This window comes from Chiloscyllium plagiosum, unplaced genomic scaffold (genome assembly GCF_037043375.1).
Source record: "Chiloscyllium plagiosum isolate Xiang-an unplaced genomic scaffold, Cpla_swu_hap1 HiC_scaffold_5, whole genome shotgun sequence".
Lineage (NCBI taxonomy): Eukaryota > Metazoa > Chordata > Chondrichthyes > Orectolobiformes > Hemiscylliidae > Chiloscyllium > Chiloscyllium plagiosum.
The window spans coordinates 105,305,226-105,321,949 of NW_028270143.1; the positions used below are offsets into that span (position 1 = coordinate 105,305,226).

Sequence of the window (16,724 nt, forward strand, 5' to 3'; positions counted from 1 at the left end):
AAGTAAGCTTCATGTTATGTCCTCACATGGTGTGGCATGAAAGCTTCTCAAAGAAAAGTTTGTTCAATAAGGAGCACATTGGCATGTACATTTTGGCAAGATTACATTGCACAAGCAATGTTTTCATGCAAATTGGGAAGCAGAATTCTCTCTGTAAGCCAACATGGTAGTATTGTTCCCAAAGAAAAGGCACCCTTACATTCACGGACCATGTCCTTGCATACCTACTACTCACTAAGTGAATGTGGAAGCTGCAAAACATTATCTTCCAATCCCAATAAAGCAAGTTTTTTTCTGATACGAAAGGCTCAGGGGTTGATTTTATGTTTGTCTGATTATAGTTGTTTTGCTGACATGGTTAGGAGGCATGCATACAACGCAATTCATACATACAATGTAACAGTCATGATTGCTTGAAGCCATAATTCGTATTGCTTATTGAGGGCAATGAATGACCTGACGATGAAGTATAAATTGAAGCCAGAAAGGTGGCATTACTAAACGACTGCTGTCACGGTTATTGCAATTGCCGCAAGCTAGTCCTGAACTTCCTAAGTTTCAGTCCACCCCAAAAGAAAAAAAACACAACAACTTACTCCATCCACTTCACAGGCTGAGTCATTTTGGACATTTACTGCACAGTTGATTTTTGATTTGACATGGCAATTCCCAACTTTGTGTTCTTGTGAGTGAGTGCCAGGCTCTGCCTAAGACACAGGCTGACACTCAATCCTTTATATTCCTTTTGTGGTTTTGACTCTGTGGCCCCAATGAACTTTCAGACTCCCATTGTTCATGGTGAGTCCCTTTATGTAATTATTATCCTCAGGGTTCATGGCTTTCAGAATGCCCATGCCCTTGTTGGCCAGATATATTTCTCATATAGACCAGAGTGGCTGCCCCGTAGAACTGCCAGTCCCCTCCTATGGAAAATTGAGCTCATTATTAGATACAGATGGAAATAAGACAGGCAATGCTCAAGACAAAAATTCTGAATTTGCCATTTTATCCTAAGCAGAAAACTGTAAAACATTTTCTCAATATTGACATTGTGTTTTCTCCCCAATTTTCCCATCATTGCCCATGTCACACAAGGGAAGTGAAAATTCCATCCACTGAAGTTACAACGTATAAAACCAAGCTATCCAGCCCAACAAGTCTGTGTTGCTTTATTCTCCATTCCTGATCATATTTTATTTACTCATCCCATTCCACATTCCCTTCATCCATCTATCCAATTTTGAATCATAACATAATTTTTGCATCATGTATGAACCGGAAGTAAATATCACAGCCTCAATTGTTTCTATATTAAGTTTCTCCTTGCATTTGAAAACAAAGGAAACAATAATCATGGTTTGTAATCATATTATTTAATATTATTTTGGGAGAACTCCAATACAAATGCAGCACAGAGGTTTATGGGTGTTTTTGTGCAGGAACCACAAAATGTCAACATGCAGTGCAGCAAATAATTAAGAAGGCCAATAGAATTTTGGTCTTCATTTTGTGAAGTTGCAGTTTAAAAATGTGAAGGCTTGTTACAAGGGTTTTCGTGAGGCTGCACCTGGAGTACCATGTATAGTTTAGGTCCCCAAATTTAAGAAAGGATATATTGAATTGAAGACTGTTCAAAAGTGATTCACTAGATTGACTTCTGGGATGAGGAGGCAGACTTATCATGAATAACTAAACAATTTAGGCCTTCATTCAATAAAGCTTAGAAGAAAGAGGAGTAATCTGATTAAAACATTAAAGAGTCTGAGGGAGCTTGACAGAGAGACGTTGAGAAGATGTTTCAAATAACGGGCAAATCTCAAACTAAAGGACACAATTGTAGGTTAAGGGGATGCTCATTTATAACTGAAATGTGAAGGAATGTCTTCTCTCAAAAGGTAATGAATGTCTGGAATTCCCTACCTCAGAGAATTGTGAAGGGAAGATCACTGGAAGTATTTAAAGAGGATGTGGATAGATTATTTAAATTTTGAGGAATAAGGGCTATGAGGAGCTGGTGCGAGCTGAGATTGAGGCATGGGGCATGAAGTGCTGAATGGCCTATTCCTGCTCCTATTTCTTAAGTCCATATGTGCTAGAACAGAAGCTTAAAATCATGCATACCCCATTTGTGGAGGCCAGCAAAAGCAGTCAAATTTCTAAATAAAAGAACATGACTGGAGAAATGAATAAGGGTCATTCATGCATGAGTTTTTTTTAATACCCAATCAAAAATACAGTTTCATTCAAAAAGCTTCTGTATACAGAATGATAGTTAAAAAGAGATTCAATGCAATTTGACAAGAACAGCTCCAGTTAAGAAGATGTTAAATGACACTGAAAAAAAAAACACTTAGGAAGGACAAGGCTGACAGGTGGGGAGCAGGACAAAAGATTAATCAAAACACAATGGCTGCAGCTTTCCCTTTTTGGGATTGATATGCTAGGTGTTGACTAACTTGTAATGGGAAAGGATAGACTGGATCTAAAAGTTGAAGTTCTAAATTGGAGGAAGGCCAATTTTGACGGTATTAGGCAAGAACATTCAAAAGCTGATTGGGGGCGGATGTTCACGGGTAAAAGGACAGCTGGATATGGGAAGCCTTCAAAAATGAGATAACAAGAGTCCAGAGACAGTATATTCCTGTTACGGTAAAAGGCAAGGCTGGCAGGTATGGAGAATGCTGGATGATTAGAGAAATTGAGGTTTTGGTTAAGAAAAAGAAGGAAACAAATATCAAGTATAGACAGCAGAGATAAAGTGAATTCTTAGAAGAGTATAAAGGCAGTAGGAGTATACTTAAGTGGGACATGAGATAGCTTTGGCAAATAGGGTTTTGGACAATCCAAAGGGGTTTTACAAATACATTAAGGACAAAAGGGTAATGAGGGAGAGTTCAGAGCCCCTCAAAGATCAGCAAGGCAGCCTGTGAGCAGAACCACAGATGGGGAGATACTAAACGAGTATTTTGCATCAGTATTTACTGTGGAGGACATGGAAGATATAGAATGCAGAAAGTAGATGGTGACATCTTGAAAAATGTCCATATTTCAGAGGAGGAGGTGCTGAATATCTTAAAACACATAAAGGTGGATAAATCCCCAGGACCTGATCAGGTGCACCCTAGAACTCTGTGGGAACCTAAGGAAGTGATTGCTAGGCCAATTGCTGAGAAATTTATATCATTGTAGTCACAGGTGAGGTGCCGGAAGACTGGAGGTTGGCTAACATGGTGCCACTGTTTAAGAAAGGGGGTAAGGAAAAGCCAGGGAACTATAGACCAGTGAGCCTGACATCAGTGGTGGGCACGTTGTTCCTGAGATACAAGATTTACATGCACTTGGAAAGGCAAGGACTGATTAGAGATAGTCAAAATGGTTTTGTGCGTGGAAAATCATGTCTCACAAACTTGATTGAGTTTTTTGAAGAAGCAACGAAGGGGGTGTCATAGTGGCTTAGAGGTTAGCGCTGCTGCCTCACAATGCCAGGGATCCGGGTTTGCTTACAACCTCGGGTGACTGTTTGCGTGGAGTTTGCACATTCTCCACGTGTCTGCAAGGGTTTCCTCCGGATGCTCTGGTTTCCTCCCACAATCCAAAGATGTGCAGGTTAGGTGAATTGGCCATACTAGAATTGTGCACAGTGTTCAGGGATGAGTAAGTTAGGTGCATTACTTAGGGGTAAATATAGAGTACTAGGGTAGGGGAATGGGTCTGGGTGGGTTACTCTTTGGAGGGCCGATGGCCTGTTTCCACACTGTAAGGATTCTATGATTGATGAGGGCAGAGCAGTGGATGTAATCTATATGGACTTCAAGTAAGGCATTGAACAAAGTTCCTCATTGTAGACTGGTAAGCAAGGTCAAGTCTCACGGAATACAGGGAGAACTAGCCATTTGGATACAGAACTGGCTTGAAGGTAGAAGACAGAGGGTGGTGGTGGAGCGTTGCCTTTTAGACTGGAAGCCTGTGAACAGTGGTGTGCCACAAGGATCGGTGCTGGGTCCACTGCTTTTTGTCATTTATATAAATGATTTGCATGTGAACATGGGAGGTGTAATTAGTAAGTTTGCAGATGACACCAAAATTGGAGGTGTAGTGGACAGCGAAGAAGGCTACTTCAGAGTACAATGGGATCTTGATCAGATGAGACAATGGGCTGAGGAGTGGCAAATGGAGTTTAATTTAGATAAATGTCAACTGCTGTATTTGGGAAAGGCAAGTCAGAACAGGACTTATACACTTAATGGTAAGGTCTTGGGGAGTGTTGCTGAACAAAGAGACCTTCGAGTGCAGGTTCATACTTTCTTGAAAGTGGAGTGTCAGGTAGATAGGATATTGAAAAAAAGTATCTGGTATGTTTTCCTTTATTGGTCAAAGCATTAAGTATAGGAGTTGGGAGATCATGTTGCAGCTGCACAGGACGTTGGTTAGGCCACATTTGGAATACTGTGTGCAATTCTGGTCTCCCTCCCATCGGAAGGATGTTGTGAAACTTGAAACAGTACAGAAAAGATTTACAAGAATGTTGGCAGGGTTGGATGATTAGAGTTACAGGAAGAGGCTGGGGCTGTTTTCCCTGGAGTGTCAGAGGCTGAGGGGCGATCTTATAGAGGTTTATAAAATCATTTGGGGCATGGATTGGGTAAGTAGACAAGGTCTATTTACCCAATCCATGCCCCAAGAACTAGAGGGCATAGGTTTAGGGTGAGAGGGGAAATTTTTAAAAGGGGCCTAAGGGGCAACGTTTTTACACAAAGGATGGTATGTGTATGGAATGTGCTGCCAGAGGAAGTGGTGGAGGCTGGTACAATTACAACATTTAAAAGGCATCTGGATGGGTATATGAATACAAAGGGTTTAGAGGGACATGGTCCAAGTGCTCGCAAATAGGACTAGATTAATTTTTAGGATATCTGGTCGGCATGGACGAGTTCTGTACGTCTCGATGACTCTATGACTCTATGAGATCCTCCAACCTGTCCAGGGATCTCATTTTATGATGTCCACCTGGCTGATCTTGTTACAATCACTACAAAATGTTTTAATTAATTAAAGAAAGGTGTATATTTTATGGTGCAATCCAAATGTTGGTTTTATTTTGAAACTCAAATAGAGCAATCCTGATACTTGATTTAAGAACACTAAAATGCTTTATGATGGAGAAATAAATAAATCCTCCGTTGGGTACAAGTATAGGACACCAGAATATGAACCAGGTGACTGTGCAGTCAAAAATAAAAAAGGAAGGTAAATAAAAAAAAATTAACTGAGTCATGTTCAAATGTACAATGACTGAACTGCAACAGATAGTGCAGGATAAATGGTTCCAGGATGGTGCAAGGCAGAAATGGAGGTGTATGGTGGATAAATCTTCAGCACCAATGATAGTCTTTATCACAAGGGAACTTTAATACAGGAGCAAAAAAGTCTTGCTTCAGTTACATTTTACATCGGTGATACCACACCTGCAGTGTTGTGTGCAATTCTGACCCTTTACCTTAGAAAGGAAATACCTGAGGAGATTGTGATGCAGTGATAATGTGACTGGACGTGTAATCCAGAATCTCTAGCTATGTTCTGAGTCATGGTATTGAATCCCACAACAGCAGATGGTGAAATTTGAATAAAATCTGGGATAGAGAAATTGAGCCGATGGCAACCATTTAACCACCGTCAATTATGTCATATCACTTGCCCTTCACTCCTCCCGAGAACATGTTGACACAAAGAACAACTACGTAAGAATCCTACTCACTGGTGACAGTTCAGCCTTCAACACTATTATCCCTTCAAGACTGATTATTAAACTTAGTGATCTCGGAATAAGCCCCACTCTCTGCAACCGGATCCTCAGTTTCCTGACCCACAGGCCACAATCAGTGAAGACTGGGAACAATATTTCATCCTCACTAACACTCAACACTGGAGCCGCCCCAGGGACATGTACTCAGCCCCCTACTGTACTCACTGTATACCCATTACTGAGTTGCCAAATACCAAACTAATGCCATTTACAATTTCACTGATGACACCACTATAGTCCGTCGAATCTCAAATGGCGACAAAACAGGCTACAGACAGGAGGTGGAAGACCTGGAAAAATAATGCACTGAGAACAATCTAGCTTTCAATGCCAGCAAAACAAGGAACTCAATATTGACTTTCGGCAGGATGTTACTCATGCCCCCTACACATTAACAGCACAGAAGTGGAACAAGTGGAGAGTGTCAAACTCCTCAGAGCAGTCATCCACAACAAGCCTTCTTGGACTCTAAATGTGGACGCACTGGTTACAAAGGCCCAATAATGTCTCTTCTTCCTCAGGCAGCTGAGGAAATTTGGCATGACAGCAAATACCCTTGCCAACTTTTATAGGTGCACCATTGAGAGCATTCTGTCTGGATGTAACACAACCTGGTATGGCAACTGTACCATTCAAGATCGGAGACAGTTACAGAGATTGGTGAACTCAGCCTGGACAATCATAAAGGCCAACCTCCCATCTATAGAATCCATCTACCAGGCCCGCTGTCAAGGAAAGGCCGCCTGCATTCTCAAAGATCTATCCCACCATGGCAATGTTTTCCACAATCTCTATCATCGGGGAGAAGGTACAGAAGCCTGAACACACGTACTAGCCAGTTTCGCAACAGTTTCTACCCTACTGTTGTTAGAATACTGAATGGACTCACAAACTCTTAACATTCGCCCATGCCTGTGTTTTTGTTTTTGCCGCTGTTTACCTATTATTTACTATCTATGCTACTTAATTATGTGATCTACCTGTATTGCTCGCAAGACAAAGCTTTTCACTGTGCCTCGGTACAATGTGACAATAAATTCAATTCAATTCAATTCAAAAAACCCATCTGGTTTGCTATATTTCTTTCGGAAAAGAAATCTGCTATGCTTACCTGATCTGGCCGAGATGTGACTTCAGACCCACAGCAATTAGGGATGTGTAATAAATGCTGGCCTAGTCAGTGACACCCACATCCCATGAACAAATAAAAAAATGCCTTACGGGGAGTGCAGCAGAGGTTCACCAGACTGATGCCTAGGATGGCAGGACTGTCCAGTGGAGAGAGATTGAAGAGACTGGGCCTATATTCACTTGAATTCAGAAAAAATGAGAGGTGGTCTCATAGAAACACACAGAGTAATTAAAGGGACAGACAGAATAGATGCAGACAGGATGTTCTATCTGGCTGTGAGAAGAAGAACCAGGGAACACAGTTTCAAAATAAAAGGCAAGCCATTTAAGGACTGATATGAGGATGAACATCATCATTCAGAGAGTGGCAAACCTTTGGAATTCTCTATAACAGGGAGTGGTAGAAACTTAGTCATAACGTAAGGTCAAAACAGGGTTTGATAGATTTCTAGCTAAGAATTATATCAAGGGATAAGGGCATTATGCTGGAATATGGTATTGAGGGAGCTGATCAGTTAGCTTATCAAAGCTTCTGCTGCATCCAATACGCTCAACTGCTTTCCACTGTTGCAAAATTCAGTCAACTAATAGGAAATAAAGTCAGTGTTAATAATACTTTGTTACACAAAATTAATCTTTTGTTTTTAATTAACCATCAATGGTCAGACAGAGAGTTGGTTTTGATGTATTAACCTTACAATCAACCTAAGTTAGGGAAAAAGAATAGAACATGACTTGTGTTAAATAATTTATTATTACAGCAACTCACAAATATACTCACAGATATTCTGCACCTGGATAAAATAACCAGTTGTCTTTCCATATGAATGAAACGTTGTTATCTCGAAAATCCCTAAAGTGAAAATAAATATTGTAAAACATCACAGGCCAGACCAAACATCAATACTGAATATAAGTGGTTAAATAATTCAAGCTTAATTTATTGCATTTTTCATATGCCACAAAATCTCTAAGTTTGCTTTTCTCAAAGTTACATTATTCCTTATAAAACATGCACCACTAGTTCCTCTGCAATCCATGTTGTGGTGCAAGTCCACAGTACTTGCATGACATCAGTGCTGGGTTCTCCAATCAGCAGCCTCATGACCAGCTTGGCACTGAGACTGCTGGAAACAGTCTGCTGGATGATCCACAACCAGTCAAGTCTTAGATATACAAGGTTGCAATGTATGAGGTTGGATTGGGTTTGATGAATGTTGAAACGATCAGCAGCAATGCTAATTGTCTTTGTTGTACATGGCCAGTTTATTTCAACAGACAATATCTTCAAACACCACAGATAGGTTTTTCCCTTTTATGGTACCCTCTGAGAAACTGGGCAGTGTCCATTATGTTGCTGTCCATCATACCTAGTTTAACCATGAGTCTGTTCAGCTGAGAGAATGGTGGTGATAGTGGTGGAAGGGGAAAGACTGGTCAGGCAAGCATGCTGGATCCAACCCTAAGCTCCAGAAAATCCCTCGCAGCATCTCTCAACTTTTCTGACTCATTTTTCTCCTTCACCACACTTCTCTACTTCTTTTACCAAGTTTTAGATCATTTACCTTAACATCTGTATGTGCCCAGGACAAAGTGAGGACTGCAGATGCTGGAGATCAGAGTCGAAAAGTATGGCGCTGGAAAAGCACAGCCGGTCAGGCAGTATCCGAGAAGCATGAGAATCGACTTCTGCCAAAACGTCAATGCGCCTGCTCCTTGAATGCTGCCTGACTGGCTGTACTTTTCCAGCACCATACTCTTCGATCTCTATGTGCCCAGTATCATATTTTCTTTTATAATGGCTGGGTGAAGTGCCTTGAGACATTTAATTGTGACAAAGGTGCTACATAAATACAAGTTGTGTTGTCTACCAATTTATCAAAGTCTGTGTTTTAGGGCTCATATAATATAATATAATCTAGCTCATTTATTTATTAGGTCAAATCTAAAATAATGCAGTTCACAGTGACAGTGACCAAGCTATTGCAGTAGTGAAACAGGTTTGTGTGTGCTACACCAGTTAGATGTGCAGAACTAAAGTTGAGGACTTATTTTCCACATCACAGAACCATCATAAAATTGAGCCACTTTACTTCCATGAAAGGCACTGAACTCTTATTGCCTCAGCAAAAGAAATATAACTTCTACAGACATTTACTTAATAAGATAAATGTGAGGTGATTCATTTTGGGAAAAATAACAGGAAGGCAGAATACTGGATCAATGGAAAGATTCTTGGTAGTGTGGATGTGCAGAGAGATCTTGGAGTCCATGTACATAGATCCCTGAAAGTTGCCACCCAGGTTGATAGTGCTGTTAAGAAGGCATACGGTGTGTTAGGTTTCATTGGTAGAGGGATTGAGTTCCCTCAATCCCGTAATGTCATGCTGCAACTACACAAAACGCTAGTATGCCTCACTTGGAATACTGTATACAGTTCTGGTCGTCCTATTACAGGAAGGATGTGGAAGGAGTGGAAAAGGTGCAGAGGAGATTTACCAGGATGTTGCCTGGTCTGGTGGGAAGGTGTTATGAGGAAAGGCTGAGAGACTTGGGTCTGTTTTCATTGGAAAGAAGAAGGCTAAGAGGGGATTTGATAGAAACATACAAGATGATCAGAGGATTAGATAGGTTAGACAGTGAAAGTCTTTATCCTATGATGATGACGTCAGATGTACGGGGGGGGACATAGCTACAAATTGAGGGGTGAAAGATTTAAGGCAGATGTCAGAGGCAGGTTCTTTACTCAGAGAGTGGTAAGGGCGTAGAATGCCCTGCCTGCCAATGTAGATAATGCAGCCACATTCGGGAAATTTAAACAATCCTTGGAAATACACATGGATGATGATGGGATAGTGTAGGGGGTTGGGCTTAGATTCGTTCACAGGTCGGCGGAACATTGAGGGCCAAAGGGCCTGTTGTGCGCGGTATTGTTCTATGTTCTAATATAGACAAGAAGGTTAGAAGCACAATTTAATTATCAAAAAAGTGGGCTCCCTTTGTTCTAAATACCTTTGTTTAAATATTTCCCAAGCATGTAATCTTTCCCTAACACACCCTTGTGCCTTATAGTGTCTACTTGAATAATTTAAACAATTTATTTTGCCTTCCCCTAACGTATCTGAAAGACAATTGTAATTTTTTTTTAAGTGTACGAATGTTTCCTGACATCAGTTTCAGGACTTTCTTTCACCAAACTATCTACACTACTTTCTTCAGAAGTTGTTCAACTTGAAGTATTATTCAGGCTTAACCTTTTCTAAACTGCATACATTCTTATATTGAAATAACAAATGCTGGAGATCACAGCAGGTCACACAGAGCAAGCTAACGTTTTGAGTCTAGGTAGCTCTGATGAAGAGTCATCTAGACTCAAAACATTAGCTTGCTCTCTCTCCATGGATGATATCTGGCCCGTTATCATCTCCAGCATTTGTTGTTTTCAGTACAGATTCCTGAAGAAGGGCTTATGCCCGAAACGTCGATTCTCCTGTTCCCTGGATGCTGCCTGACCTGCTGCGCTTTTCCAGCAACACATTTTCAGCTCAGTACAGATTCCACCATCTGTAATAATTTGCTCCTAAACTCTTATACTGTTTGCACTTAAGTATCTGCACTTAAAAAGTGATCCATTGCATGTAAAGCACTTTAGGGTCTCAACACAAATATTTTTCTTTTTCTCATCATATTGTTCCTTTTGTAAATTGCCCAGATCTATCACACAGTAACTTAATAAGTAATCTCTATGCATTTGGGGAACACTCCCTTCACAGATTGCTGGACCTGCTGAATATTTCCAGAATTTTCTGTTTATATTTCCAACACTTGTAGTAATTTGTTTTTGCTTTATATTATTCAGTCTCTGAGCTAAAAGACCACAGAATACAGTTACATATTCTTCTTTGCTTTAAATATTTATTCACTTTGCCTGGAAAGACTGCTCCTCACATCAAATAATTTTATGCTCCTGTAAACATTATTGCAAACCTAAATTTCACCTCACCCTTTCCTCCCTTCTTGGTAATAATTCTAAATTAATTACCTTCACGGACTGCTCAACCAAAGCAGTCTTTGTAACTGAATATAATTTTTTACCATTTCCAAATCCTACTAAGTCTCCTTTTATGCCTTTTCTGCCCCAGTGTACACTTTCATTTATCTTTTTATCTAAAATGTAATGTAATTCTCATCATTATTCAACTGAATATTCTGTTAATTCAGATAAATTACGTACTTTTTCCTGAAACTTTTTACAATATTCCTTACCTCCACTAATTTCCAATTATATACCATCAGTAAATGTCAAGGTGGTTTACATGATACCCAAACAATACATGAATATCATGAATAAAAGTGCTCCACTAACTAATTGATACCACTTCCAAACCATCGCCACTTATCACAGCATTAATTTATCCTAATTTTTAACTATCTTGCATTTAAACTGTGCCTTTAAGATGGAAACATGTCCCAAGATGCTGAATAAAGATGTAAGAAAAACAGTTGAGTCAAAGAGCAAGAAAGTTTGGATAAGTGGATTAGAACTTAGGTTAGAACTGCCCTTAAAGTAAGTGATCTGATTAAAAAGGAGGAATCAGGGAAGTATGCAGGGGAGGGAGAACTGCATGTCTGAAGAAAGATATAGAAGGTGAGACAATGGAAAGATTTGAATGAAGGATTAGAATTTTAGAACAAAGGCATTGATGGTGACTGGCATCCTAACTCGTTCAGTTCACTTGTTACAATGTTTGGAGAGTGGTTGGGACTATACTCATTGCAGTTTTGAAGAATGAGAGATCTCATAGACAGTATAAAATTCTAACTGTACTAAAGTGGGTAGATACAGGAAGAATGTTCCTTGGCAGGGGAGTCCAGAACCAGGGGTCATAGTGTAAGGATATAGCGTAAACTGTTCAGGATTGCTGGCGGCATGGCAGCAGCTCACAGTGGTCTCTCCCGACCTATTTAATTTCAGTTTTCTAAGGCACAGGAGCAACAGGAAACCTGGTGTTTGCAGATACTGTTACAGTCTGCAAACAGTGCTACAGCAGAAACAGGCCAAAACAAACCTGAATGGAGAGCTGTTGAAAGAGTTCCGCGATCTTGGTTTGCTGCGGACCAGACCTCCAATCCTCAGCCTTGCCTGATGCCAGTGGCCGGGTGTTGAAACATCAGAAGTGGTGTGCAAAGAGGCGGAAGCATGGTAAGGAGGCAAGAGTTAGTGCTGGGCTAAAAACAAACGCTAGCCAATCAGCTCTCCCGTCCATTCTGCTCTCCAATGTCTGCTTCCTGGACAATAATTTGGACTGTATTCGATTGCAGCAGGCTTCTCAGCGTGAGTTTAGAACTGCTGCGTTCTTGCTTTCACAGAAACATGGCTTAGCGACAGAGTTCCAGAAACCACCATTTGGGTAGACAGGCTTGCCTTGTTTCGTGCCAACAGAAATGCAACTCTCTGCGGTGAGGTTCAGGGTGGGGTCTATGTGTCTACATCAACACGAAATGGTGCAAGGACTCTGTACTAGTCTCCAGTTATTGCTTATCACTGGTGGGGTTTGTGATTGTTAGATGCAGACCATTTTACTTGCCATGGTAATTCACTGCTGTCCTTATAGTCGGGTGTATATTCCTCCCAGTGCTAATGCTAAGAAAGGCCCTCTATGAACTGTCTGAGGTTATTAGTGGATTGCAGGATGCACACCCCGATGGACTGTTTATTGTTGCTGGAGATCTTAACCATGCGAATCTCAAGTCTGTGCTCCCTAAATTCCATCAGCTGTGGACTTTGTGGCAAGACGGGATAGCACGCCGGATCTTGTTTATGCTAACACCCCCAGTGCATACAGGGCAGAGCCCCAACCCCACCTTGGCTCCGCAGACCACATTGCTGCTTTATAAATTCCAGATCGCTCGTCAAATGTGTCAAACTGGTTCTGAAGCAGGTGAAAACCTGGCCAGCAGGAACCATTTCTGCTCTTCAACACTGCTTTGAGCACATTGACTGGCGCATGTTTAAGGAGGCGGCAACCAATGGCGACTCCATCATCTTAGAGGAGTACACAGTGATTTGCTACATTAGCAAGTGCATTGACAATGTCACTGTGTCTAAGACCATCACTTCCCGCCCCAACCATAAGCCATGGATGACCAAAGGTGTGTGAGCTACTGAGGACCCGTGATTCTGCCTTCAGAGCAGATGACAAGGTAGCCCTAACAATAGCAAGGGCCAAACTGTCCCGGGCCATCAAAGAGGCAAAGCATGCAAACACACAGAGAATATGCAACCTTTTATCAGGATAGCAGTGATATGCAGAGTATGTGAAAGGGTATTCAGGCCATCGCCAACCACAGAACAGCATTGCCTGCTTGTGCTGGTGAAGCCTCCCTCCGGATGAGTTGAACAACCTCTATGCACAGTTTGAGGCACAAAATGATATGGCAGCGAGGAAGACCATCCCCCCTCCCAATGATTAGGTGTTGTGTCTTACCACGGCTGACGTGAGGAAATGTCTATGCAGAGTCAACCCACGTAAGGCTGCTGGACCAGATATCACCCCTGGTAGAATGCTCAGAGGATGCTCTGATGTGCTGGCGGATGATTTCACAGACATCTTTAACATCTCTCTGAGTTGTGCCATTGTTCCAACGTGCTTCAAGACTGCTACTATCATCCCCATGCCTCAACAACTACCAGCCCACCGCATTAACACTCATCATGCAGTGCTTCGAGAGGCTCATGATGACACAGATGCCATCTCCACCACCTTCTATCTGGCCCTTACCACCTGGATAAGAAGGACACCTACGTCAGATTACAGTTCATTGACTTCAGTTCTGCATTCAACACTATCATTCTTCAACACTCAATTGGAAAGCCAAGTCTTTTGGGCTTGAAACTCCAATTGGATCCTAGACTTCCTGACTGGGCGACCTCAGTCAGTTCGAATTGGGAACAGCATCTCCAACCCATCACACTGAGCATAGGGGGCCCTCCAGGGCTGTGTGCTCAGTCCACTGCTGTTCACCCTGCTGACACACGACAATGCAGCGATGCACAGCTCGAAATATATTATTAAGTTCGCAGATGACACGATGGTAGGGGGTCTCATTCACAGGAACAAGTTAGCATACAGATTGGAGGTGCAGCATCTAACAGACTGGTGCAGAGCCAACAACCTGTCTCTGAACGTGGACAAAATGAAAGAGATAGTTGTTGAATTCAGGAGGGCACAGAGCAATCATTCTCCACTGGACATCGCAAGTTCCCCCGTGGATATAATGAAGAGCTCAAAATTTCTTGGCATCCACCTGGCAGAGTTTCTGACCTGGTCCCTCAACACCAGCTCCATAACCATGAAAGCCCAGCAGCATCTCTACATTCTGCGCCAGGTTGAGGAAAGCCCATCTCCCATCCCCCATCCTCACAACATTCTACAGAGGGTTTATGAAGAGGACCCTGAGCAGCTGCATTGAATTGAATTGAATTGAATTTATTGTCACGTGTACCAAGGCACAGTGAAAAGCTTTGTCTTGCGAGCAATACAGGCAGATCACATAGTTAAGTAACATAGATAAGTAAATAATAGGTAAACAGCGGCAAAACAAAAACCACAGGTACAGGCGAATGTTAAGAGTTTGTGAGTCCATTCAGCATTCTAACAATAGTAGAGTAGAAACTGTTTTGAAACTGGTTGGTGCATGTGTTCAGGCGTCTATACCTTCTCCACAATGGTTGAGGTTGTAGAAAAACATTGCCAGGATGGGATGGATCTTTGAGAATGCTGGCAACCTTTCCTTGATGTGAGCCTGGTAGATGGATTCTATAGATGGGAGGTTGGTCTTTGTGATTGTCTGGATCGAGTTCACCACTCTCTGTAACTGCCTCTGATCTTGAATGGTACAGTTGCCATATCAGGTTGTGATACATCCAGACAGAATGCTCTCGTTGGCTCACCTATAAAAGTTGGCAAGGGTATTCGCCACATGCCAAATTTTCTCAGCTACCTGAGGAAGAAGAGACATTGTTGGGTCTTTGTAACCAGTGCGTCCAAGAAAATCTGTTGTGGATGACCACTCCCAGGAACTTGACACTCTCCACTTGTTCCACTTCTGTGCTGTTAATGTTTAGGGGGCATGAGTAACATCCTGCCAAAAGTCAATATTGAGTTCCTTGGTTTTACCAGCATTGAGAGGTAGGTTGTTCTCAGTGCACCATTTTTCAAGGTCTTCCACCTCCCGTACGTATCTGTTTCATCACCATCTGAGATTCGACAGACTATGGTGGTGTCATTAGTGAATTTGTAAATGGCATTAGTCTGGAATTTGGCGACGCAGTCACAGGTATACAGTGAGTACAGTAGGGGGCTCAGTACACAGTCTAGATTAGAGTGGTGCTGGAAACGCACAGCCGGTCAGGCAGCATCCAAGGAGCAGGAAAATCAACGGGCTTTTGCCTGAAACGTCGATTTTCCTGCTTCTCGGATGCTGCCTAACCAGCTGTGCTTTTCCAGCACCACTCTAATCTAGACTCTGATTTCCAGCATCTGCAGTCCTCACTTTTGCCTGGCTGAGTACACATCTCTGGGGGGCTCCAGTGTTGAGTGTTAATGTGGATGAAATATTGTCCCCAGTCTTCACTGATTGTGGCCTGTGGGTCAGGAAACTGAGGATCCAGTTGCAGAGAGTGGGGCTTATTCCGAGATCACTAAGTTTAGTAATCAGTCTCAAGGGGGTAATAGTGTTGAAGACTGAACTGTAGTCAATGAGTAGGATTCTTATGTAGCTGTTCTTTGTGTCAAGATGTTCTAAGGAGGAGTGAAGGGTAAGTGATATGGCATCTGACCTGGATCTGTTGGTCCGATAAGCAAATTGGAGTGGGTCAAGAGTAGCGGGATGGCTGGAGTTGATTAATGCCATGACCAGCCTTTTAAAGCACTTCATCACCACCGAAGTTAGGGCCATGGACGGTAGTCATTGATACATGCTGGCCCTCTTGAAAGGCAGGGACAGTGGCCTGCCTCAGGGAGAGGTTGAAGATGTCCGAGAAGAACTCTGCCAGTTGATCTGCGCATGCTCTGAGCACACGGCCTGGTACTCCACGTGGTCCCATCACTTTCCTTGGATTCACATGAAGGAAAACTGATCTGACCTCTGATGAAGTGACTGTTAGGATAGGTTCTTCAGGACTTGTCGGAATAGGTGTTACCTCTCCAGATATATTCTGCTCAAACTGAGCATAGAAGGCATTGAGACGATCTGGGAGGGATGTGTCATCGTCTGCTATCTTGCACTATCTCTTTTTAAAACCTGTGATGTCATTCAGTCCTTGTCATAGTCGCCGGTTGTCTGACTGGGTCTCCAGTTTGGATCAGTATTGGTTCTTGGCTGTCTTAATGGCTCTGCGAAGGTCTTACTTTGATTCCTTATATTTGAGTGGGTCTCCTGATCTGAAGGCCTCACATCTGGTTTTTAACAGGTTCTGTATGTCCTGATTCATCCAGGGTTTCTTGTTGAGGAACACCCGGATTGACTTCCTCTGGAAGCAGTCCTCCACACACTTGCTGACATAGTCTGTGATGTTGGTGGCGTACACGTCAAAGGTACCTGTGGACTGTTTGAACATCAACCAATTCCAGACAGCACTGGAGTTGATCCTCTGCCTCCTCTGACCAGCACTGGACCTGTATCCACGAGGGATCTCCTGCTTGAACTTTTGCCTGTAAACTGGGAGAAGAAGCATGGCATTGTGGTTGGAGTTCCCAAAATGAGGGCGTGGGATGGAATGGTAGGC

At 42.3% G+C, this 16,724-nt stretch overlaps 1 protein-coding gene across 3 annotated transcripts in view; it reads right to left on the minus strand.

Moving 5' to 3' along the window:
• Positions 1–16,724, minus strand: part of LOC122550094 (uncharacterized) — a 146,765-nt gene that overhangs the window by 112,959 nt on the left and 17,082 nt on the right. For all 3 annotated transcript variants that reach the window (XM_043690664.2, XM_043690666.2, XM_043690663.2), the window contains exon 2: positions 7,716–7,787. In XM_043690664.2, the coding sequence (XP_043546599.2) occupies positions 7,716–7,787 (72 nt within the window). The remainder of the gene's footprint in view (positions 1–7,715; positions 7,788–16,724) is intronic.